At 37.7% G+C, this 26,751-nt stretch overlaps 2 protein-coding genes across 22 annotated transcripts in view; one reads left to right on the top strand and one right to left on the bottom strand.

Annotated features, from left to right (window-relative positions):
• LOC118280223 (neurofibromin) overlaps positions 1-5,820 on the bottom strand; it is a 111,419-nt gene extending 105,599 nt beyond the window's left edge. For 12 of the 17 annotated variants that reach the window (XM_050702005.1, XM_050702014.1, XM_050702011.1 and 9 more), the window contains exons 1-6: positions 5,673-5,814; positions 4,338-4,481; positions 3,770-3,956; positions 2,399-2,541; positions 1,365-1,464; positions 6-115 (exon numbers count right to left, since the gene is read on the bottom strand). In XM_050702005.1, the coding sequence (XP_050557962.1) occupies positions 6-115; positions 1,365-1,464; positions 2,399-2,541; positions 3,770-3,956; positions 4,338-4,481; positions 5,673-5,732 (744 nt within the window). In that variant the 5' untranslated portion in view covers positions 5,733-5,814. Of the gene's footprint in view, positions 1-5; positions 116-1,364; positions 1,465-2,398; positions 2,542-3,769; positions 3,957-4,337; positions 4,482-5,672 lie in introns of all 17 variants that reach the window. The other 5 variants (XM_050702003.1, XM_050702012.1, XM_050702018.1 and 2 more) reach the window with 2 other exon arrangements.
• Positions 5,821-6,949: 1,129 nt separating this feature from the next.
• On the top strand, positions 6,950-25,958 carry LOC118280197 (sorting nexin-6). Of its 5 annotated transcripts, none has more exons than XM_050702062.1 (13): positions 6,950-7,118; positions 10,281-10,409; positions 11,390-11,560; positions 12,680-12,801; positions 13,163-13,331; positions 13,840-13,977; positions 14,993-15,152; positions 15,534-15,649; positions 16,366-16,475; positions 17,182-17,254; positions 18,925-18,942; positions 20,225-20,334; positions 21,329-25,958. In XM_050702062.1, exons 1-13 carry the CDS (start codon positions 7,113-7,115, stop codon positions 21,420-21,422), a joined length of 1,416 nt encoding a protein of 471 aa, XP_050558019.1. In that variant the 5' UTR covers positions 6,950-7,112; the 3' UTR covers positions 21,423-25,958. The 5 variants fall into 5 exon arrangements, with proteins under 5 accessions (XP_050558019.1, XP_050558017.1, XP_050558018.1 ...); XM_050702060.1 differs by lacking the exon at positions 6,950-7,118 and adding an exon at positions 7,182-7,290; XM_050702061.1 differs by lacking the exons at positions 6,950-7,118; positions 18,925-18,942 and adding an exon at positions 7,186-7,290.
• The last annotated feature ends 793 nt before the right edge of the window (positions 25,959-26,751 follow it).

Genomic DNA, 26,751 nt, shown 5'->3' with positions numbered 1-26,751 from the left:
TTTACCTGTGGATAAGTATCCATCCAATTCCATATAGCTTTCTCGAGCGACGAGGTGAGCACCACATGGGCATTCTTCTTTAAAAGCTTGTATTTCTGTATGGATTCTGTAACAACTAGGGTATTTATTATGTCATGTATTATTCTTCATTATCACTACATACAGTAGAAACTCGATTAACCGGACTAATTATTGTCATTAGGCATTCGGATAATCGAAAATCCGGATAATCGAATTTACGAAGAAAAGCGAATTTTGTGCATACATATTATGTTGTACATACGATGTTATGTATTTATTAAAAACAACAAACACATATGAATGAAAATCAATGTTTATTAATAATTATTATGAGATACATCTTCTTAGATTACATACATACATGTACGTTACGTTGCATAAATTCGACTTGTAGGTAATTTTAATATAATGAGTCGGTAGTTCGGATAATCGCGAATCCGTATAACCGGGAGCCGGATAATCGAGTTCCTACTGTAGTATAAAACAAAGTCGCTTTCTCTGTCCCTATGTCCCTTTGTATGCTTAAATCTTTAAAACTACGCAACGCATTTTGCTGCGGTTTTTTAATGTATGTATATACATGCACAATATATCACCTTTGCACTTAAGCAAAGCTAGGCGGGTCGCTAGTATATTTATATATAACTTGTTTGTATGTTGGTCTATCAGTCAGGTAAAGTGTTATTGAGTTTTAAATAGTAGAGGATGAAGATTAGATAGTATTAGTAAGTTTAGTGATGTATGAAATATAATAGTGAATTATGGATGCTCAACTGTTTTCGGGATATAAGGGGGCTAATAATCACGAGCTGTTTATGCTGTGAACAAGGTTGTAAAGCTAACTGTAGTAATACTAAATATCTTTTATACAAAAAGATTCTAGTTTTTTCACTTCCTTATTTCTTGGATTTGAAAGGTGCTCCCACACAGCAGTTATAGGTATAACGTTATACAACATTGTGTAACATTTATAATAGCATGTAACATACTCTACAACCACTGTTATAATTTCTTTAAACACAAATGTTATTGTTACACATTGTTGTATAACGTTATATAACCGCTGTGTGGGAGCACCTTAATCCAAAAATATTTAGAAATACGCAATGTACTGCAAAAGTTGATAAAACAATGGGACTAACTTCAATAATTGTAATTTAGACATGGGCCATGGACAATGGACATCCTAACAAACAATTTTAATTGTTAAAATCCACTCCACAAATTAGAAATAGACAATCAAAAACACTTTAACAAACGTGATCCTGCGAACCATACCTCGACAGCCGCACCACAGACCACTAAACCATAGCATATAATAAAAAATATTAAACAAAAAATACCTGTTAGTAACCGTATGAGCCTCAATATATCGAGGTTCACGTGTTGAATTAATTCTATGTCTGTAAAGTCGGGGTTTTCTTCTGAACTTGATGATAGTTCCTGAAAATTGACATGAAAATAGCTATTATATAAAGGCTAAGTATAAAAAAGCATTTAGATAGATTAGAGAAAGACTAGCAAACTCCTGTGAACTCCGTTTCGCCACCAGATGGGCTTTTTGCTTTAGCTGAGCTGATTGTAAACTGACACATGCGTACTGCCATCTGAACAGGTCCGCTCATACTGTTGTGGTTCTTTCCTCTAAAGACCACTACAGAATCAACTTGCACGGTTCTCTCACATTATCCTCTATTTCATTGTCTGGACTTTAAAAGAGACTATGACCTCTGAGTTTGTTTCGGCATTTCTTCTCAGAGTAGTCAGATAGGAAATGCCGGCCTCATCTAGCTATTTGAAATATTGACGTGTAAAAGTGTTATTTTATAACCTATTTACAGAAATAAATATCATTAATTATCATTTATCATTTTCTCTTGATTTTTTTTTCTGATTTTGTTTTTATTATAACTTTCGTGAGACATAGTAAATTAATTATCATGTTATCGGCTTACTCACGTAACTGTTATGCATCAGTGTATCGTGTGTCGTAGAATGCTGCTCATGAATATGAGCCTCTTGCATGGCTTGAAACTAAAAAGTCGAGTTCCTCGTCAAACAGTTACGCGAGTAAGCCGATAACATAATAATTAATTTTATGAATAAACCGGTTCGACCGGAGTGATACCACGGCCTCACAGAAAACCGACTTTAATTTTATTTAGCTATAAGTCTTCCATAATCCATAGTTGTTATACATCGGAATAAAGTGTGGGAGAGCCATCTTCTCCATCCCCGATTCCCGAACAACAACCCTTAAATTCCTAACACCCAAAAGCCGGTAACGCACTTGTAACGCCTCTGGTGTTTCAAGTGTCCATGGGCGGCGGCGATTACTTACCATCAGGTAATACGTCTCATAAAAAAAGATACGTACCTGTAACCGTGCACTGATCCGATTGAACACAGCGTTGAAGAAGTTGAGGCTGAGCGCGAACAGCACCTTGCTGGCCAGCTGACGCAGCAACGTGTTGTTCACCGTGCTCTCATTGCGCATGTCCGTGTAGTAGTATATTGAAACTGGAATATTTTGGGAGATTATATAGATATGTGTCCAGTATATGGCAATAGGCTCACCACCTATTACATGGGACTTACGACATAAATTGTGAAAAGTGGGTGTACACAGTGGCATTAAGTGCCATAATGTACACCTCTGCCTACCCCTTCAGGGATTAAAGGCGTGACGATATAACGATAAATATTTTGGGAGATTGGTAGATGTTAGTTTTGCTTTAAAAAGGAGAGCTTTGTAGGTTTCAAAAGTTAAAAAAATAGTCAACATCATTTATTTCAAATAGATAGGGAAGGCACTTCTGAATGCAAAAGCAAATTTTATAATATTTTAGGGAACAGCGAGTAAAGTTCCCTAAGAAAAGGAGGATCCTCCGACCAGGTGAGGTGATCGTGGCTGGCGGGCTCTCTGCCCAACTGTTGTTCGTTGGGATTTTCTATCCGTGTTATTTCGCATGTAAACTTCATATGTGCGATGCAGGATATTTGTGACGTCATCCGTTGATTTGCTCGTCGATAGTCTATGTGCGACTTCTGTCATCTGTCACTTGTTACTTGTCAATATGTCGCCACAATATTAAAAAGGCATCAGTCAGTCGTTCAGTCCTCTAGTGAAGCTAATTGCTCGTTCCAAAGTGTTGTATAGTTGGAGAAGAACGAGCAAGAAACTTCAAATGTTCAGGACAATAAAATATCTTGTTCTGGTCTGGAGCTGACCAGTCGCAGTTGGCGGTTTCATGAGTTTCTTCATCGAATACTTTTTGTGGTGACCCATAAAGCCATATTTATGTACTTATACAAGATTTGACAATAAAATCAACAGATGACGTCGATTGTCAACTAGATTAAGTGGCCAACATAGTGTCTTTTAAAGAAGCCCGGCACTGGATAACCTTAGTACAAGTTTGAAATCGAAAACCCGAAAAAAGCCCAGTACCTACCTAATAATTTGCCCGACCTGGGAATCAAACTTGAGAGGAAGGGGTCCCCAAACCTTCCTTGTGCCCTTGAGAGCAGATTAGATTTAGATTTAGATTTCAGCCATGATCGTCCCACTGCAGGGCAAAGGCCTCCCTACCTTCCTTCCACTCCTCTCTGTTTAAAGCTTTTTGCGGCCAATCCTTGTCATAGCTGTTAAGTTCGTCCCGCCATCTCCTTTTGGGCCTGCCGCGACGTCTGTGGACGTTGAGCGGGCTCCACTCAGAGAGCAGAGGAATAAAAAAAAGCTACTTACATATAAACTGGCAGACTTCTCTAAGTAGTATCTTAACATTCATAGCCTCATCATATTTGGCGGTATCCTTGGGCTGTGAGCTGAGGCAGATCTCCAACGTGTCCAGTACTATCACCAGGCTGTCGTGGTAGCCCTTCTCTTGCTCTGTCTGGGGACGATTCGAGCCCATTGATATTGTGGGCTGGTACTGCAAGAAGAGATGGGAGGTTAAAGAATGTGACGTCATAGGTGTCCAACATAGTGGGGGATCTGAAGCTGATCTTTTAGCCCCGGCTAGCAAGGGTAGCTCGCCGCCCGACCAGAACCGTGCGTACGGCGCGTCGCGTTCAGCACGCGGCTGATAGAGTCATCAGACTACCACAGATGGGGCCCAACAGAGCTGATGCCGACCCGGAGCTGCGGACTGCCTAGCGGGTTACCGGGGCTCCGGCTCAAAGCAGGAGAAAGAACAGGGTGGTTTTTAGTCAGTAAGAGTCTGATACTACCGCTCGCCTCACCCAAGGCGGGAGAAGTCGTTGGATGATTTTCACCCCTCATATTATATTTCAAACTGATACCAATTACTTACCAGCTCATTAACCCGCTGTAGTATCTTAGTGAGGCCGGATATGACTAGAGAGAAGCGATGCTTGCTGATCTGGACGAGGCAGGCTTTGCACTGCTCCTCGTTGATGCGGGAGTGAAGGTTCTGAGCGCCTGTCTTGTATGGGAGCTGGGAATTAAAATTATATTTATTTATTAACTAAAATTTAATTGTATACCACATGAACACATCATCATCATCAGCCGAGAGACGTCCACTGCTGAACAAAGGCCTCCCCCTTGGTCCTCCACGTAGAAACATCCATAAACACATAGGGTAACATAAATAAGCATAGTGTACAATAGGCCGTAATATGCACCTCTGCCTACCCCTTCGGGGATATAAGGTGTGAAGTTTCATATTGCACAAAGTGATTTCTTACAGTACAGACAACATTTGTTTGTGTGAGTGTGTTTGTCCATGTTAAATAAGATACATAAGTATAATTATGAAAAAAAATAATTATATTTCATTCTATGTGGGAATTAAACCTGCATCATTATCAATGACTGTTTTCTCAGACACTATGCTAATGCAAAATTTAAATGTAGTCGATTGATAACATAAAACATGCAAGAATTAAAATTAAAAAAAATATTAACTAGCCATTTTTTTACCTAACCCTCTGTAATGCCATTATCAACAAAAAATCTGCCATTTTTATATTTATCTTTCCTAATGTAAAGTCCAATGCAACTAGTTTCAATTAGGAACAATATTTTAGCCTAAAACTATTAAGTTTTAGTTAAAAACAAATGAGAACTTAAGTTCAAATTTGAATCTTATTATAATGCAATAAGAGTTCAGTATTGCCAGCTTAGCTATAAAATAATTATGTACCCTCATTTATCTCTAAAAAAAAAACTATCACAGAACCAATAAAATAATCAGTATGTAGATATTAGTAATTTGTATACCATTCTACATTTATTAAAATAAAAAAAAAACAGTAGAAAATAATTTAATAAAAATATTTTTTTATATTTTTGACAAGTATTATTGGAAAACATGAAAAAAATAATTATATCAAGCTACTAAAAATTAAAACACTAAAGCCGGGTAGATTAATAAATTAAATAACTTCCTTAATAAAAATTTAATAAAGATATTATAATAGAAAAACTTCTTACATACGCAATAAATAGCAAAAACTACGAACACAAAAATAGGTATATAATAACACTACACTTTTGTCTATCATTTAACGTTAAATAAGAAAGTATTTTCGTATGTAAAATATTTTTTTGTTTACTTTCCTACAAAACTCCATATATGGGTGGGTCTTAGAAAATAAATTAAATATATATTTTTAACACTCACCTGCTCTTCGAAACGGGCAATTAGCGAATTCGCCCATTCTCCCGGTTTCTGCGTCCCCATTTTGTGAATTAAACTTGTATATTTTGTGTAAATAAATTAAAAACAACAATTTATTTTTTGGAGTACCATTACAGATCTTCGATTTCTATAAACTACTAAAATGATACCAGCTTTGCTTGGGATATTTCTACCTTTAGCTCTAAATGGTAGCGAATTTTCTCATCTATTTGAGTTTTGTAACTCGTATATGCAATTTTAGTAGATGTAAAATAAACAGAAGAATCTTATGTTTTCTACAAATCTTAGCAATGGATTGCATTTCACTCATAAATAAAAGAATCATGTACTTACTCCTACCGTTTTGTTACAGTTTTTTCAGCTGAAATACAAGTTGCTGTCAAAAGAAAATCGATAAACTGTGGCATGCGTTTTGTAAATATCTACGCCGTACTTTATCGATTTTTAAGGTATAAAAATCGTTGTATAGCCAGCTGTTTCGCAACTCGCATGCGCGCCGCAAATCCCGGCCCGGCTATACTTTGTATATTACTTATTAATTTGCTTTTATACGCTTATTGATAACGACGTATTTATTTCTGCAATATCCATAAACTTTATTTATTAAACGTAAGAAAACAGACCAGATTCGTTATACGAATTTAGACTTTTAATAAATGAATAACTTTCGTTGATCTTTAGACAAAGATTATTAGTAATCAAGATCATAATAATATTATGTTAAGACTTAAGAGTAATCTGTATTATCTGCTATTTTAAGCAATGGCTAGGTTGCATGATAAGATGTACAGTAAAAAAGTATTTTTACATAAACCATACACCATGCAACAAGTACTGAATGCGTTACTTGTCTAATGAGTAGGCATTGATTACCTAAATAAGAAAAAAAGCAATAAGTATTGAAGGAGTATGAAATGACTAAATGTTTATTTACTATCTAAGTGAGAACATTTTATTTATGTATAAAAACGCCCAATGGATGGAGCCCTATCGCACCGGTTCCTTACATTCTATGGTCGCATGGGTTTAGTGAATGTATAAGCATCTAACCAAACTTAATCTCAGCGTCTACCTGAACTCGACTTTTTTAAGTTAATCAACATTTTATTTGGTCTGCTTTATAACCAGAACATCAGAACAAATTCAGAGATATGACGTTCCGATATGAATTTCTGGAAATATTACCGTTTTATAGTATTATAAATACTTGGCAACACTATATTTAACTGTCAAAGATAACACAAACTCAAAACTGTCAGTCTCGTATTGACAGGATCAATTTTGACAATCATCATTGAATTTCCTGTTGTGTCAAATTGTATTGGAAACTTGTAGCTCGAATTGATTGTTGATTTTAAGGAAGAAAGGAAATAAATTCAATTTATTTATATCCAGCCACTAGCTGCTAGCTTGTTATTCAAAATGATGGTAAGTTTTCCTGCAATAACACTAATATTTTCAGGTAATTTATATGTTTTTCGCACTTTGCCGGGGGGCGTCTCCGTGTTCAAAAATTGGTGTATTATTTGTTAATTTCGTCTGATATCTAAAGGTTATGACTCAGTTACTTCAAGATAAAGACTATGTGGTGTATTTCTCTGTAAGAGATGTTTAATTTCGTTTTGTTTTTCGCTAATTGGCTGTGTGACGTGGACCTATGCTTTTTGTTTTTTTTTTCGTTCTGATAGGAGACGCGACCTTGTTTTTATTGATGTTTTGTGCCCGTGATAATTGAATCTTTCACGTAGCTTAATTTTCATAATTGTGTGAAGGATAAATCCGTTAATTAGTTTGTTGGTTGTTCTATATGAGTAGTTCATGTTTTTGAAACTTTCTTATTGGAATTATTCTATAGGCAATCAGCCTCGTTGCTTATAAGAGTAATAAGTAATTTGAAATTAGAACATTTGTTAGCCAAGTTCTTAGAATATTAAAAAAAAATGTTCCCAGCAATAATAATAAGTTTATTAAAAGGATGTCATAGTCCTGGTGAAACCATAAGACATATAATTTCTGGTTGTGGTCGTTTGGCTAATGGTGAATATTTGCATAGACATAATCAGGTGGCCAAGATTATTCACCAGCAACTTGCTTTGCAGTACCAACTTGTTGAGTTTGAGGTTCCATACTACAAGTATGTGCCCGATCCAGTTCTCGAAAACGGCCATATCACGTTGTACTGGGATCAATCTATCATCACTGACAGGACTATTGTAGCCAATAAACCTGATATAGTGGTGATAGACCGACAAGCGCGCCGCGCGATGATAGTCGATATCACCATTCCTCATGACGAGAACCTCGTGAAAGCTGAAAAAGATAAACAAATAAAATATTTTGACTTGGCTCACGAGGTTGTCGGCATTTGAAATGTGGATTCGGCTATCATTGTGCCGATAGTTGTGTCGGCCAATGGATTAATACCCAACAGCCTCGACAACCACCTTAGGAGGCTGGGGTTGGGCGGATGGATCAAGGGCCTGATGCAGAAGGCAGTACTCCTCGAAACGGCACGTATTGTGAGGAGGTTTCTGTCTCTGGAGCCCTAACCACCGGTGGCTTGGACCATGCTCCCGCTACTGGTCGGCTCCTATTTTTATATTTTTAAATATTATTTTATTTTATATGTGTAGTATTTAAAAATGTAAATCTAGAGAATGTTAAACAAATAAAAAAAGTTATAATAAAAGGATGGGACCGTTAACAAATGTCGGGCATGTCATAGTCCTGGTGAAACCATAAGACATATAATTTCTGGTTGTGGTCGTTTGGCTAATGGTGAATATTTGCATAGACATAATCAGGTGGCCAAGATTATCCACCAGCAACTTGCTTTGCACTACCAACTTGTTGAGTTTGAGGTTCCATACTACAATTATGTGCCCGATCCAGTTCTCGAAAATGGCCATATCACGTTGTACTGGGATCAATCTATCATCACTGACAGGACTATTGTAGCCAATAAACCTGATATAGTGGTGATAGTCCGACAAGCGCTTCGCACGATAATCAATATCACCATTCCTCATGACGAGAACCTTGTGAAAGCTGAAAAAGATAAACAAATAAAATATTTTGACTTGGCTCACGAGGTTGTCGACATGTGGATTCGGCTATCGTTGTGCCGATAGTCGTGTCGGCCAAAGGATTAATACCCAACAGCCTCGACAACCACCTTAGGAGGCTGGGGTTGGGCGGATGGATCAAGGGCCTGATGCAGAAGGCAGTACTCCTCGAAACGGCACGTATTGTGAGGAGATTTCTGTCTCTGGAGCCCTAACCACCGGTGGCTTGGACCATGCTCCCGCTACTGGTCGGCTCCTATTTTTATATTTTTAAATATTATTTTATTTTGTATGTAGAGAATTTTAAATAAATATCAAAAGAAAACTAATGAGTTATAATAAAACTTTTGTAAAATTAATGAAATTCCTGTTTTACTAGGTACAGTAGCACTCGAATCAAAGAGGAAGAATTTAACTCTTATTTTATATCAATGTGGTTTCCATATCAAAACCAAAGCATTTAAGTATGTTAATTGATCCATGTACTCTGTTTTTTATCTTCTATAATATAAAAATAAGTCAGGTTTTCCTTCCTGACACTATAACTCCAGAATGCACTAAATAACATCCACGGTTTTGCATTCATGGGAAAGGTCTCATGCTTCGTGAGGTTAAGGGCAAAGAAAATTCAGGAAAAAATCTATTAAAAAGCAGGAAAACAGGGAAAATCATTATTATTATTATTTTTTATTATTTATTTATTTGATTCAGGCATCTAAGGCCCATAGAAAAATACTATACATAGATATTACATACAATTGAACTATATACTAATACATATTTTATATAAAAAATAACTTAAAAACTAATGCACACGAATGGTCGGCGTCGTGTTACGCTGCGTGGTGTCGCGTAGCCTTCCTCGGAATCTCCGATAGACGACACCCTTCGGCCAAAACTCTTCCTTGAGGAAGGTCTCGAAGTGATGAGTTGGAACTCGCACCATGAACGACTTGAAGTTCGTGTTGTGGCGCGACTCCAACTTCTCCACCCTCAAGGTCATTGTTGGTGACACGGAGTTCACCAGGTTTGCTAGTTAATTATATTTTCGACAATGCTTAACATGTCAAGGGCACAAAAAGGCTCGAACTTGACTGTGACTTCCCTGGTGATATCAGCAATCCACAGACTTACCATCAGATAGACAATAGACATACAGACTGAACTGTATGTTTGTGTGATGAATTTTTCCTATTTTACGCTAAAGAGGTCTAAAGGCTTTGATAAGTTCATCTATCTATCAATAAAGCTAGGTGCTTTTCCTGAAATGTATGGAATAGAACATATCTTTTCTATGTGTTTTTAAAAGTTGCCCCACACTAGTATTTTGTTTGCGTTTACAAACATACAAGTTCACATGCACATAACACCCAGACCTGAAGCAACAATTTGTGAATCACTCAAAGATTTGCTCTGTGCGAGGTCGAACCTGCTACATGTTGCATGATAGTCAGTTGCTCAGCCATAGTGCACGACAAATAAAATATGTCTGTAAGCTAATATTCAATTGTTTCTGGTTTTCCAGGACTGTGTGGAAGAAACCAACCATGATCCCCTGTCAGCGCCGGCTGCCCAGACCCCTGGCTCCATAGATCCTAAGCTGGAGAAGAAGAAACCTAATGAAAACGTCAGCTTGGCTGATAATAGCTTGCTGGTAAGAGAAATTACAAAAAGTTAAAGCCTTTTATCCCCAAAGGGTAGGCATAGGTGCATAGTATGGCATGTAATGCTGCTATACGATGTACACCCATCTTTTCTCCATTTGTGTCATAGGCGTAGCCAGGTTTTAGTATCGGGAGGGGTTCAAGAAAGTCGACCCATTAAATGTGTGAAAAAAAACCTTCATACATGACCAAAAAAAAACAATTTATGTAATATGTAATAAACAGATTCATAGGTAGTCATAGAGACCTTTGCCAAACAGGGGATGTACTATGCTAACTAGAAAAATAACGCTCTGTAATGTCTAGGTACGCATTTTTCGGGGGGGGGGGGGTTGAACCCCCAAAACCCGGTTACGCCCATGATTTGTGTTATAAGTCCCATGTAATAGAGGGTGAGCCTATTGCCATATAGTGGGCACAATTCCAGACTCCGTGCTACTACTGAGAAATTTTCGAAAAGCCGAAAAGAGCCCAGTAATAATTTGCATCAGCCAATCTTCTCCATTCTGCCCTATCTATGGCCACTTAAGTATGGAAGTAAATAAGTGATTTATGAATGTTGTGAAAAATACACCTCATTACTACATTTCTTTACTATACTTAAGTATGGAAGAGCCATGCTTCGGCACGAATGGGCCGGCTCGACCGGAGTTAAACCACGGCCTCACAGAAAACCAACGTGAAACAATGTTTGCGTTGTGTGAGTGAGGTTACCGGATGCCCAATTCCCCCATCGTGTCCATGGGTGGCGGCGATTGCTTACCATAAGGTGATACGTCTGTTCGTTTACTCAGCGTGTTCCATAAAAAAATACAGTTTTAGTGGAATAGTAGATAAAAGATAAAGAAAAAGACAATATCACCTGATGGTGTCAAGCAATCAACACTGCCAATGGACACCCATAATGCCAAAAAAACTACAAAAAAAAAAAACATTAATCACCATAATATATTAAACCTCATCCCCACAGGTGGACATATCAGACGCTCTAAGCGAGAAGGAGAAAGTGAAGTTCACGGTCCACACGAAGACCACCCTGCCGGAGTTCCAGAAGTCGGAGTTTATAGTGGTGCGGCAGCACGAGGAGTTTGTGTGGCTGCACGACAGATACGAGGAGAACGAGGAGTATGCCGGGTACATTGTGAGTATTGTTTCTTACTAGCTACTTCCGCGCGGTTCCACCTGCTCTGCTCGGCTCTTATTGGTCATAGCGTCATGTTTTATAGCCTATACCTTCCTCGATAAATTGACTATCCAACACAAAAAGAATTATCAAAATCGGACAGGTAGTTCTGGAGATTGGCGCGTTCAAACAAACAAACAAATAAACAAACACTCTACAGCTTTATATATTAGTATAGATAATTATTACAACTTACTACTGTTACCAGAAATTTAGGCATTTATTTATAATTTAACAACAATATAGTATAGTATTGTTGTTAAATTATAAATAAATGCCTGTTTTTATGGAATACGCTGAGTAAACGAACAGACGTATCACCTTATGGTAAGCAATCGCCGCCACCCATGGACACTATGGGGGAATTGGGCCTCCGGTAACCTCACTCACACAACGCAAGCGTTGTTTCACGTTGGTTTTCTGTGAGGCCGTGGTATCACTCCGGTCGAGCCGGCCCATTCATGCCGAAGCATGGCTCTTCCATACTTACAGATCATATTGTGGTCAAAAAGTAGACTTTTTTTATGACGGTGGTAAACCTTCAAAGGGCTAGCTTTTTGGGGATAAAAGACTAGGGAGTGTGGGACTTTTACCTCACTAAAACCACCCCGGTGGCCACCCTCAACACCTGTAAGGGGCACCGGGTCCTCTTAATAGACCTGCTCCGGAGCCCCATGGTGCAACGCCAGTTACGGCACATGTCTAGGGAGCCGAGTGCCTCCCATGAGCCTCGCTGTGCAAGCTGCACGGCAGCACGTCACCACTGTGCCACCGTCTTCTCTGAGAGTCAAAAAGTATCCTACATCACTCTTCAGCCTTTTAACTATCTCTAAACAAACTTGACAAAAAAAGATGTGCAGTGTGGGAGAGCCTTGCTTCGACACGAACATGCTTGCCTTGCTTCGGCTCAACCGGAGTGATACCACAACCTCATAGAAAGCGGCGTTTGCTTACCATCAGGTGATCCATACGTCGCGTCGTACCATTTGCACGTTTACCGGTGTATAACATGAAAAATATTTATTGTTTGTAGATTAAAAACGTATTGATGATAAATAACTTACGTTTTGTTACCAGATCCCACCAGCGCCCCCTAGGCCAGACTTCGACGCATCTCGCGAGAAGCTACAGCGTCTCGGCGAGGGGGAGGGAGCACTCACTAGGGAGGAGTTCCTTAAGATGAAGGAGGAATTGGAGGAGTAAGTGTGATTTTTTTTTTGAGGTGTGAAAATCATCCAAAGACCTCTCTTATCTCCTGGGTGGTCAGCTGGCTCTTTTTTTTGCCACTGGAATAATAATTGTAGATACATGTGATCGCCATTTCTAAAGCAAAAAGATCTAGAGTCGAAAATCCCCCTTTTTTGAGAGGGGAAAATCATCCAATGGCTTCTCCTATCTTGGGTGAGGCGAGAGGACCTGTCACTCCCGTTCTTTGCTTCGCTTTGAGCTGAAGCCCCGGTAACTTTTTACGTTGTCCGCAGCTCCGGATCGGTCATCTGGGCCCCATCTGTGGGTCGAAATTCCCCTGCACACCTAACTTAAAATATGTTTACCTTACAGTGAATACCTAGCAACCTTCAAGAAGACGGTGGCGATGCACGAGGTGTTCCTGCAGCGCCTGGCCGCGCACCCAGTGTTCAGGAACGACTCCCATCTTCGAGTGTTCCTGGAGTATGAGCAAGATCTCTGTGCCAAACCGAGAGGGAAGATGGATCTCATTGGTGGATTGGTAAGCTTATTTATGTCAGTTTTAAACTATACCTAGCTATTGTTAAGGCTTTTATCCCTGAAGACGTAGGCAGATGTGCACATTACAGCACTGCCACTCTACAATGTACCACTTTTCACCACCATGAAAACCACATCAAAATCAGTCCAGCCAATCGTGAGATAATTGCCAATAAACATACATACATAGAGGCCAATTTGGACTATGAATAACTATTTTTTATACAAAGGGAAACGCCTTCAATGTTCTTTACCGCCACCAATTGATAAGCCAAGTAAATATCCCTAAAACCTTCTCCTAAGTCTGAAAAATAATATGCTAAAAACTGCGTCAAAATCGGTTCAGTCAATCGTGAAATAATCGTAGCCAAATATACATACCTACAGAGAACCTTCTTCTATTGGAGTTGTAAAAATATCTCAGTAATTATTTATCCTCATCCAATATTCGAACCTAAAGATCCCTTGGTCGGTCACCATTTAATTTACCATAATATTTGTTTGTTTAGAATTTCGGTTTTGGCAGTGGAGAGTCAAAATCGTTCAGCAAGCATGTCTATGAGCAGACCAAACAGACTTCTTTCTTTCTAACCAATTTGTTCCGAAATTCCGATCCGATTCCGAAAAAACCGAAACAGGCGGATGTGGTAAATATTATATAACTTGTCATGGTGAAAAATTGTGTTTGTGTATGTTTGTAAACGCGGCTTTAAAGTGTTAAGAGCCATGCTTCGGCACGAATAGGTCGGCTCGACCGGAGTGATACCACGGCCTCACAGAAAACCGACGTGAAACAACGCTTGCGATGTGTTTCGTTGTGTGAGTGAGGTTACCGGAGGCTTAATTACCCCCCTTCCTAATACGTTTCTGATTCCTTAACAACCTTTAAATTTCACACCCAAAAGGCCGGCAACGCACTTGTAACGCTTCTAGTGTTTCGGGTGTCCATGGGCGGCAGCGATTGCTTACCATCAGGTGATCCGTATTACCAGCTTATACCATAAAAAAGCAGTCTGGGATTGTGCCCAGTATATGGCAATAGACTCACCCCCTATTACATGGGACTTATTGACATAACTGGTGAAATGTGGGTATACATTGTATAAATGCATCTCTGCCTACCCCTTCTGGATTATAGTTGCTATAGTGATGTAGCTTTTCATGATTGCTTTTTTTTGTTGTAAATATCGTCGTTTATTATATCAATTATGTACTCGAAAAAACATATTTTCGTGGGCGAAGCCTGAAAAAGGGGGGGAGAAGAGGAGAGATAGATCCTCTCTCCAGAAAAGATAGAGACAGATAGGTTGCAGAAGGAGAGAGAGAGAAAGGTCCGATACGGAGAGAGAAAGAGATAGGTCGTAGAGGGAGAGGGGAGGACAGAGACAGAGGGGTAGGGAATGAGAAAGGGGGAGGTTGGATTGTGAGAGGGGAGAAGAGAGAGATAGAGATAGAAAGGTGGGGAGAGTGATAAGCAGGGTAGGCGTGGTAAATGATATTTATTTCTGTAAATAGATTATAAAATAACACTTTTACACGTCAATATTTCAAATAGCTAGATGAGGCCGGAATAAACAGGGTTTATACCCTGTATCTTTATAGATATAATCTTACTTATCTATATTTCCGTTCCCTTTAACCTAACATAATTAACATCCACAGATGCGTTCAATGACGACGACAACAGATGAGATCTACCTCGGCGCCACGGTGCGAGACGTCAACGATTTCTTCGAACAAGAGACCACATTCCTTCAGGAGTATTATTCACATCTCAAGGAAGCTGTGGCAAAGGTGGACCGGATGACTACCAAGCATAAAGGTATGCTTTATTATTGATTTAGGATAGTGAAACTTATTTGGTGGGGAATAACGCTCATTTTGGGTTAACTAGAGATTATTTTGGTTTTGTTTTGTCCCATTCGCCCCCCCCCCCTGTCCAATCTTTCATTCTCCATCTGGCATCTTCCATTCTCCAACTGCCATCCCCCATATCCCATTACCTTCCCCTTCACTATCCCCCATACTCCATCCCTTTCCCTATATCACATTCCACATCCCCTAAATCTCATTCCCCATCCCTCTTCGCCAAATTTTCTAATCCCCCCATGTCCAGAATCGCACTTGTGTTGTTTATTTACCATCAAATGATCCATTGGCTCTCTTATACAAAAGTAAGATTATTTCACCATTTAATCACCAGAGGTGGCAGACGCCCACATCAGACTGTCCTCCTGCATCACTCAGCTGGCGACGAGGGAACAGCCTCCCACCGAGAGGTTCCTCACCAGGGCTGCGGAGACATTCGACAAGTGTAGGGTAAGTAATTTTTTTAATACTTTGCCCCACACTAGGATTTTCTCCTGTATCGCGGGTGTGTTTACAATCATACAATTTCACATACACATGACACCCAAACCAGTTGTCCAGACCACTACAGTTGCCGCGGTGGCTAGGCAATCGATTGCCGTACAACGTGTAGAATTTAATTCCCGTAGTGTGGGGCAACGTTATTTTATTAGTTTCAAGGTACATAAAGTTTTATATCCATGAGGATAGAAGCGCTATGATGTCGCTGTATTACCCAATTAATACATGGATATTTCAATAACTATTCAAACTATTCATGGACATTTCAATAACTATTCAAAAACACTATTCACAAACTGTAATACAGTTTGGCGATTTTTGATGTAAAAGTTAAATATGTAAACTTTGATTTAAAAATGAATAAATGATTTAAAAAAGAAATATAATAGGCTAGTTTCCTACTAGTCAAATTCAATACTTTTTTTCGAAACGTCAAAAACGATATTTCCTATGAACTTTTAGATTAATTTCTAGAAATATAGCTAGAAAAAATAAAAAATTAAGTAGTTCATCAAATTTATGAATGAGAGTGTGATTTTTTTAAAATATTTTATTGTATTTAAAAGTTGTAATAATTATTTTTGACCCAGCCATCATCCGTGTTAATACATGGATACTTCAATGACTATTCACAAATACAATTTGTATTATGCTGTTCTCTACAGAAAATCGAGGGTCGCATGGCATCAGACCAGGATCTGAAGCTGGCAGACACCCTCCGGTACTACATGAGAGACGCTCACGCTGCCAAGGCGGTGCTCGTCCGGAGACTCAGGTATGATGCAGGTGGCAGATGCACTGGATCCTAAACCCTGAAATTATAAACATTTTTATAAGTAGACCGCCTCGTTGATCGAGTGGTCGTTAATGCGGTCCTTGGGTTCGATTCCTGGGTCGGGCAAAGTATTATTGGACTTTTTTTTCGGATTTTCGAAAATTTCTCAGTGGTAGCACGGAGCCTGGAACTATGCCCAGTATATGGCAATAGGCTCACCCACTATTACATGGGACTTATAACACAAATGGTGAAAAGCCGCGTTATCAGAAGCCTAGTATCTTTAGCTGCTAACAGCTGATCATTCGAAAGCAAGTGCGCGCGATTTTTTTTTGTTTTTTGTGATAAAAATAAAACTAATGAGTATACAAAAAAAGTTTCTTTGGGAAAGTTGTTTGTAATCATGAGTACAATCACGTGTTTAAATATCGTTCACTAATTGTTGACTTTAGAGACTCACTAAACAGTAAAAATCTAAAACGTAAACTGAAAGATTACTTCATTGACCTAATCAATGCATAACTGTAATGAGCGCGTTGATCCAATCGCTGGCCATGGCATGCTGAGACAGACCCCAGAGGTCTAATTGTGTGCCTAGTTTAAGTTATATGTGTAATGTAATATGTGAAAGAAATAAATAAAAAAAAAAAAAAAAATTACCAGTCACCCTATATACCTTCAGTAACAGTAGTGATGTTATTTCCAGATGTCTAGCTGCTTACGAAGCAGCCAATAGGAATCTGGAGAAAGCCAGAGCTAAGAATAAGGATGTACATGCTGTAAGTATACCTACACGACTTTATATATTTTAATGCAAAACCAACCGATTTTCAACCTTAACATTAACGTATTAAAGTTGAATATGTATTAACCAATGACGAGAGAAAAAATTTATTATATATTTTAATGCAAAACTAGATTTTGAACCTTAACTTTAAAGTATTAAAGTTGATTTTGTATTGACTAATGACGAGAAAGTCTTATGACACATGAATGTCGACATTTTGCAAAACTAATCGATTTTGAACCTTAACTTTAAAGTTTTAAAGTTGATTTTGTGTTAACTAATGAATGATGAAATTAAAAATATTGTTGCTTAACGAAAAGGACATCGGGCGTTTTTTACCCGATTTTTTAAAAGTCGCGAACATAAACCAAAACATTTTTAAATGAAAGTGTTTGCAATCATATTTAATATTGTGTAGTTATTTTGATTCACAATAATGGGAAAATGGAAATAATTAGTAAAATGAAAATGATATTTTAAGTTGACTATTTTTCCTAATTACTAAACGACCGCTCAGTAAGTTAAAATATCACTCCGTGGTATTTTTGTAAACCCAATCAGACTAAATCCGTCAAGTTGATGTGCATGTTTCGTTCTCACTCTCGCCCATAGTCCTAAAACTGGTATTATGTTGCGCTCGCGCAGGTAGCTAGCTTATCTTACTACATCGCAGTCCTTCGTCATCATCATCGCAGTCCTTCGCCAAAAGTTAAGAGAAAAATATGTTGTTTTAATTATTTTTGATTCCCTTTTTCCTCTTCAATTATTGCCCAAAAACATTTATAAATATTTTTTAAATGTCCAATTTCTCCTTATTGCCACGACCCACAGATATGGGAACTATACCATTGTGAACTAGATTTAATTGCCTATCCACCGTACCTAATTTTATTTTTGTTCGCCGTAGGTAAGTGTCCCATACAAAAATGCCCGATGTTCTTTACTCTTTCATAACGGTTTAAGGTTTGTTTTACGAAGTATGAAGTAGGATTACATCTAATTAATAGATATTGTTTGAGCACTCGTGGCGTTGAAATTGTGACTCTATTTCGTTGACACTGTGTTGTTTTTTGCTGGGTACATGTTGAGACGTTGAATCTTTTGTTTTCCATTTAATTGTTAAAATAAATGATAAGCAATTTATATAAACAAAATTTAACCTAAATGATTTTCCAAACACAATTACGACTGCCTCATTGGTCGAATAGTCGCAAGTGCGACTGCCGGGCAAGTGGTCTCGGCTTCGACTTCCGGGTCGGGCAAAGTATTACTAGGCTTTTTATAAGTATTTCGGTTTTTTGAAAATTTCTGAGAAGCACGGAGTTCGAAAGTGTACCCAGTATATGGCAATAGGCTCGCCCCCTATTACTTGGGACTTCTAACACAAATGGTGAAAAGTGGATGTAAATTGTATAGCGGCATTACGAACCGTAATGTGCGCCTCTGCCTACCCCTTCGGCGATAAAAGACGTGACGTTAGACATGTAGAATAAACATACTTATAAAATTAATGTGGGTATGATGAGGTTGTTTTTAATCTGTCTTTCGTTGTTTCATAACTTTCAAATTAACTTTTAACTTCAAATATTGGCCACCAACATCCCAACATGTGCCCAACGTACCACAAATGTTTGACATGTACCATTTTTATGTAAAACGCAGCCTTTGGAAGTTCAGGAGGTAATCATTAGTTTGCACTTTACTACACATCTCGTATCTGTAATTTTAATGATTTTAATATGCTAGTTAAACCACAATTTTCTGAGATCCCTTTGAATCCCGTTAAATTTCCCGTCATATTCCCTTGATCTCCGTCGAATGCCCGTGATTTCCATCATATTCCCTTGATCCCTGTCGAATGCTCGTGATTCCCACCATATTTCCGTGATTCCCACAATATTTCCGTGATTCCCACCATATTTCCGTGATTCCCACCATATTTCCGTGATTCCCACCATATTTCCGTGATTCCCACCATATTTCCGTGATTTCCACCATATTTCCGTGATTCCCACCATGTTTCCGTGATTCCCTGTTAAATTCCCGTCATATTCCCTTGATCCCTGTCAAATGTCCATGATTCCCACCATATTTCCGTGATTCCCACCATATTTCCGTGATTCCCACCATATTTCCGTGATTCCCTGTTAAATTCCCGTCATATTCCCTTGATCCCTGTCGAATGCTCGTGATCCCCATCGTATTTCCGTGATTCCCGTCATATTCCCTTGATTCCCGCTGAATTCCGATGTGTCCCGATCCTGTAATATCTGAATGAATATTATAATAATTTGTAGTGCTTATTCCCGTGAGATTCTAGTTAGATTCCCATCATTGTAGAAAGTTTATCTAGTCTATAGTGTTTCAGTAACACACCATATTTGTTATTTTTTAATGTTCTTTGTATGTATGTATGTGTGTGCATGATTGTATGTAGTTTGTGTTGTTTATAATTACAGTAGATAAAGGTAATATTATAGGTATTTTAATATATAAGGTGTTCTAAAAGTAACTGCCACGGCTTTAATGGGAGGTAGTGTTGTTTTTGAAGATTAAAATAGTGAAGATATTTCGTACCACGGAAGAAAGTTTGTTCGTCAATGTTCACGTTGCAACGGAGTGAGGTTATGACATAATTTTTCTTGTGGAGTTAGTTGGGGGACTGGAGAGTGACAAATGCTACTTTCTGTCACTTTCTAAACCCCCTCACTTTACTAAAATGAGGGGTGGAAGTTTGTATTGATCATTCCGCTATTTTCGATATAGAAATAGAAAGTTTAAAATTAGTATGTGGACTACTTGTGACCAAGTGAAATAACGTGCATATTTTTTTTTTTGGAAATCTCCCCCCCCCCACCCCCTTAAATAGGCACGTAGGAAGCCGCGGGCGGAAAGTTAGTTTTCTTTTAAAATAGAGCCTGGTTTTATAGTATAGTATTACATAATTTTCTCGTTAAATCAGGCGGAACAAGCCCAAGCGGACGCTTGCGCCAAATTCGAGCAGCTGTCTGCGCGTGCGCGGGAGGAGCTCATAGACTTCCGCACTCGAAGAGTCGCCGCGTTTAAGAAGAGGTGAGTTTTTAACTGATTGTTGTAATAAAGGAAGGTAATGAGTTTGGCTTTTGTATTATAATTGGGCCATTACAAACGTGCGATCCACAAATTGCTGTTTCGAGTCTGGGTGTCATGTGTATGTGAATTTTGCATGTTTGTAAACGTACACACGACACAGGAAAAAATTCTAGTGTGGGGCAACGTTTCATAAACCCAGACCCGAAACAACAATTTGTGGATCACACAAAGAGTTGCTCCGTGGGGGAATTGAACCCGCTACACGATGACCGGCAGCCAGTTGGCCAGCCACCGCACCAACTGTGCAGTTGGATAATTATAATAAATATCAGATATTTCCAAACCCTGATATAAAGTGTGTTGTTTTTTAGGGTGACTGGTAATTAGTGAACGATATTTAAACACGTGATTGTACTCATGATTACAAAAAACTTTCCCGAAGAAACTTTTTTGTATACTCATTAGTTTTATTTTGATCACAATAACAAAACAACAAAGTGTCGCGCGCACATGCTTTAGCATGATCAGCTGTTAGCAGCGAGGCGTCGCGTTGTCGGAAGACTAGTAGGTATTTTGGAACTTTATGCGCGCGAAATTGTGTTGTTTTGTTAGTGTGATAAAAATAAAACTAATGAAACAAAAAAGTTTCTTCGGGAAAGTTGTTTGTAATCATGAGTATTTAGGGAACAGACAGTAAAGTTCCCTAAGAAAAGGAGGATCCTCCGACCAGGCGAGGTGATCAGCCTGGCGGGCTTTCTGCCCAACTGTTGTTCGTTGGGATTTTCTATCCGTGTTATTTCGCATGTAAACTTCGTATGTGCGATGCAGGATATTTGTGACGTCATCCGTTGATTTGCTCGTCGATAGTCTATGTGCGACTTCTGTCATCTGTCACTTGTTACTTGTCAGAGTGTCGCCACAAGTACAATCACGTGTTTAAATATCGTTCACTAATTACCAGTTACCATATTGTATCTCTATTTTCTCATTCCAGCCTCCTAGACCTAGCAGAGTTGGAGATCAAACACGCGCGCTCCCAGCAGGAGCTATTCAGGAAGTCACTACAGGTGTTGAAGGAATGCCAGTAATTATACATAACCATGTAATCTAATTATTATTACATATAAATATCATTAAATATTATAATTTACATGTTAGTCTCTAGACAGGCGGACTGCATTTCAATTGCAAATTTTATTTTTATTATTATTTTTTTTATAATTTATTCAATAAATTATACAACTAAAGATTTACATTAATTTCATGTGAGGTACAACTTAATTCTAACTATAATATAGCGACCTGCCTGATCTAGGCTTGTAACAAACCTGTGTTTCAGGCCATTACTTTACAACAAACATTTAAAAAGAAGACAACAATAAATTGATTAAAAGCTAAATTAAAAGAAGACACTTTAAATTGCAGTTTGAATGCAGTTGACACGACTGCAATAGAACTGCAAATCAAACGTGCAGTCCGATTGCAGTTGAATTGCAGTCGGTGTGCAGTTCACATAATGCTAGGCTGCACGGTTGGCTTGCAGTACCATTGCAGTCGTGTCAATTGCATTCAAACTGCCCTTGAATGCAATTTGCAGTTGGATTGCAGTTAAAATGCAATCCGTCTATCTAGAGCCATATGGCTGCTCTCCCCAATGTATAATGGAGTTTCTTTTCGTATTTTTCTTTCATATATATAAGGAATACGATAGAAAAAGAAATTATCCAATTCGGTGCAGTCGTTTAGGAGTTCTGCGTTTACCTACATACATACATTTCGGCTGATCGATATTTTTTAAATATGGTTTATATATCTACTAGCGGACCCGACAGACGTTGTCCTGTCTACACGTCTGATTAATTAAAAAAACATTGTCCAGAGGACAAAATTGTGAATCTAAACCATTCTCAGATCCCCTTGAACACACACAAAAAATTTCATCAAAATCGGTCCAGTCGTTTAAGAGAAGTTCAGTGACATACACACTTACAGAAGAATTATATATATAAAGATATAGTTTCTTTGTTATTTTGACTTAGAATTGAAATATGAAATGTTTTTAGTAATGGAAATATATGAAATACAATAATTCAGTTTGATTTTAGCTCCTTTTTTAAAAGAATGGTGCAATATGTTGTAAAAAACATTATTACTGTTAGAGCTAGACTTTGAACATAAAGATCCAGGTTTGATTTTCAGCCATGTACTATGTAGGGCTTTTAAAATCTTTAATTTGAGTCTGTTTGTATAGAGTGTATTTTTATGTGATAGCAATAGACTTGCTTATGGGCAGACGTGCTCCATCGTAGGCCGCATCATCACTTACCGCCAGGCGAGATAGTGGCCAAGCGTCAACTCATTAAATATCAAAATTAAAAGACTAACTCGCGCACTCAGAGTCATTTAATGGTTACTTAACCCAGTCCTTATCAATTGTTTTCCATACAAAATCGTTACTAAGGAATAGTTTAAGTAAGCATTAAATGACTCTGAGTGTGGCCGTCAGCCCCTATTACATGGGACTTATAACATAACTGATGAAAAGTCTGTGTAACATTGTATGTGTGCACCTCTGCCTACCCCTTTGGGGATTATAAGGCGTGATGCTGTAATTATACTGTTCTACCTATCACATGAATAAAATTAGGCGTTATGTTTTTTTTTTTCGTATTTAACTGCGGACCAAGTTAATTATTATGCTATCGGCTTACTCACGTAACTGTTTGACGAGGAACTCGACTAGTTTCAAGCCATGCTAGAGGCTCATATTCATGAGCAGCATTCCGCGACACACGACGCGGTGACTGTCGCGCTGCTACTGGCGACTCGAGTTTTGCGTTCTGTCTGGTATCACACCCACTTTTCGGCGGCTACGTAGGTGTCGGGTTCGAATCCCGGTTCACGCAAAAACGGTGTTACATACTGCGCTCACTGTATCACACTCCAGACCCGCAACATTGTAGGCTGACCCAGATTTTGAATTAGTCGAGTTCCTCGTCAAACAGTTACGTGAGTAAGTCGATAACATAATAATTAGTTTACTATGTCTCACGAAAGTTATAATAAAAATGCGGACCAAGTGTTTTTTTTTTAAATTGTTATATGTTTTAATGCTTTTTCTATTTAAAATTTCTTGTCTTTAATTTTGGAGTTCCGTACTACATTTTTTTATCTTGATATCGGTACGGTGCCAAAATTCGGTTCACGCTTGACCGGCTTTTAGGCGTGTAAGCAGAGGTATTGCCTCTTAGTCATAGATAAAATATAACTTAACCCGTGCTATGTCGGAACGTAGATCTAGCGAGACACAATGTGTGTTATTGTGTCTCATATAGGGTGACTGGTAATTAGTGAACGATATTTAAACACGTGATTGTACTCATGATTACAAACAACTTTCCCAAAGAAACTTTTTTGTATGCTCATTAGTTTTATTTTTATCACAATAAACAAACAACAAAAATTCATTAGCACTGCACGTGCTTTCGCATGATCAGCTGTTAGCAGCGAGGCGTCCGAGCGCGCATCATCGAAACTTTACGCGCGCGTGCTAAACAAATTTTGTTTCCTTATTGTGATAAAAATAAAACTAATGAGTATACGTAAAAAGTTTCTTTGGGAAAGTTGTTTGTAATCATGAGTACAATCACGTGTTTAAATACCGTTCACTAATTACCAGTCACCTATATAATATCGGCAGACAAGAGGTTAAATAATAATGGGATTTTAATTTATTTAATGAAATGCTTTAATAATTTCTTACTTTTTTAATTTAGTTGTCATAAGCATGATAGGTGAGCCAGATGTCTCAGTTTTGGTTACCGGGTAGAGTAAAGTATTATTAGATTTTTTAGTCTGCCTTGTTGGTCACAAGTGCGACTGCCGGGGCAAGGGATCTCGACTTCGATTCCCGGGCAATTACTGGGCTTTTATCGGAATTTCGAAAATTTCTCAGTAGTAGCACGGAGTCTGGAATTATACCCAGTATATGGTAATGAACTCACCCCCTATTACATGGGACTTATAAGATAAATGAATAATGAAACGTTAGTGTACATTGTATAGCGGCATTACGTGCCGTAATGTGCACCTATGCCTATCCCTTCAGTGATAAAAAAGACGTGACGATACATTTTTTCAGTTTCCGAAATTTCTAGCAAAATGAATAAATGATATTTATTTTTGCAAATAGGTTACATTGTAACTCTTTTACACGTCAATCTCTAAAATAACTAAATAAAGCCCTATCTGTCTTTTACTTTAAGAGAAATTCTTAATAAATACTTTTCATTAAATAAATTAAAGTCTTATATATTGTAAAGATTAAGGTATATTGTAATTATGATAATAATGTTATTATAGAAAAAAGGATGGTACTGATTTATTTTGTCATTATTGTTTCTTTCTTATACAGTCGACTCTCGTTAATTTAAACCTTTGATAAGTCGAAACTCTCTATAATTTGACATTATCCCAATGTCCCTAATAAGTCTCTATATATTTCGAACTAAATCAATACATTTTTATACACTTAGCAATAGGGATGATGACGGGGTATATAAATTAAAAATCTATTTAGTCCGTCAGTTAGGTAATGAAAAAATATTAGACACTTATTTTTTATTTTGTCATATAAGATACTTCGATAAAACGAATCAAAGTTTAGGAGTGGGAGCAAATACGTCATTTCTACGTACAAAATGTACATAGAAATGACGTCACGCGATATTTCAAATCAATATATCTTCGAAAGTATTGGTTTCCGTGAGAAATTAATAAATACGTATCTAATATTTTAAAATAATCTACAAGACGGACATTAAAAAAAAATAGTCATCTACCATATTCATAGTTGCGAGTCCACCCAGTTTCGAAGTAACTAGAGTCGACTGTGTATTTAAATTTATTACTATATTATATGTAAATCATGCTCTGTAAAGTTTAAGTTTAGTAAAGTTCACTTGTTTTGGCTATGCAATCAAAAAAATATTTTATTAAAGTAATATTTTAGAGCGATGTTTTATGTGCAAGACAAAATTATTGTGGGACACGTAAAGTCGTAACATAATTGTACGTAGTATGAGTTATGGCCAATCAATACCCTTAGTACGAGTTTGCTATATGTTTAAAGTAATCGAAACGAGAGCGTTCGACGCTGATTGGTTGGTTTTTTAGAGCCGGCCATCCAGAGCGCCGAACGCGCTCTCTTTTAATACAAACCACTGCTTAATCTTCAAGAAAACAACAGCCTATAAGTAGCCACTGCTGACCAAAGGCCAATTTTCACACGGAGAAGGTTTGACTATCAATCACCACGCTTGCTCAATGCGGGTTGACGATTTAAAACTTACATATAATTAGAAATTATAAGTCCAGGTTTCCTTACATGTTTCCCTTCACCGATTGTCAGTAAATAAACTCATACTAAGCCCTCAGATGGTGAGGATACTTGATTGCCGCAGTAGCGTCTTTTAAAAAAATATATGTGGTCCCGTCTTGTACTAAAACTATTCGCTTTAACCAAAGTCTTTGTAAAACATTAAATGTATCGTGTAAGATAAAAAGAATATGTTATTTTCAATTTTAAAATGTTTATATTTTAAGAAAATATATGATTATCCATACTTTTTGAGTTTTATTTTCTACTTATCTGTTTCTCTCTCTCTCACTCTCTCTCTATCTCTCACTCTCTCTCTCTCTCTTTCTTTCTCTTCTTTCGAGGTTCTCGGGGTAGATTCCAGAGTTCAGCAATGCGTTACTTATTAAGATCATTGATTTTCGGAAATTCCCAGTAAGTAAATAGTATCCCACCCAAAACATAAATGTGAAAGGCTGCCAAGTTCGATAATATTGGAATGCTTCGCCTATAAAAGAAGTGAGATCTAAATAAGTACCAAGTTCCATACACAGACCTCAGTTAAAAATGATATAACAAGTTGGCAAGTTTTCACACACTTTGTTATAAACCTACTAAACGCAATGAGTCAAGTATATAATTTTCTATTAAAACTTGCCAAGTTATATCATTTTTAAATGAGGTCTGTGTATGGAACTTGGTACTTATTTAGATCTCACTTCTTTTATAGGCGAAGCATTCCAATATTATCGAACTTGGCAGCCTTTCACATTTATGTTTTGGGTGGGATTTCATTTATTTTTGTAAGGTTTATTTTCTTTTTTTCTTATTTTACTTTACTTTGACTAAATACAAACCTTCGTAACGAATTTTAGGTCGGTACGACCATTGGAAGATATAGATATTTTTTTTGTTTTAGTTCCTTAGGGGTATGAATTTACACCTTCATTATTTTTAAAACCGACTCACACTTGGACATTTTCAGATTTTTTCCTTTACCTTGACCTAAAGACCTACCTCCATGCCAAATTTCAAGTCAATACGACCATTGGAAGTGGTCT

Source organism: Spodoptera frugiperda, chromosome 21 (assembly GCF_023101765.2).
Source record: "Spodoptera frugiperda isolate SF20-4 chromosome 21, AGI-APGP_CSIRO_Sfru_2.0, whole genome shotgun sequence".
NCBI lineage: Eukaryota > Metazoa > Arthropoda > Insecta > Lepidoptera > Noctuidae > Spodoptera > Spodoptera frugiperda.
Note: the sequence above shows the minus strand (reverse complement) of the source record. Positions and strands in the feature narration are given on the sequence as shown.

Excerpts from the sequence above, each read along its gene's own strand:
- LOC118280197 (XM_050702060.1), top strand. The coding sequence starts at position 7,246 with ATGACTCAGTTACTTCAAGATAAAGACTATGTGGTGTATTTCTCT. Across the intron at positions 11,561-12,679 it reads AGGAGTATGCCGGGTACATT|ATCCCACCAGCGCCCCCTAG; the intron begins GTGAGTATTGTT and ends TTTTGTTACCAG. Across the intron at positions 12,802-13,162 it reads ATGAAGGAGGAATTGGAGGA|TGAATACCTAGCAACCTTCA; the intron begins GTAAGTGTGATT and ends TTTACCTTACAG.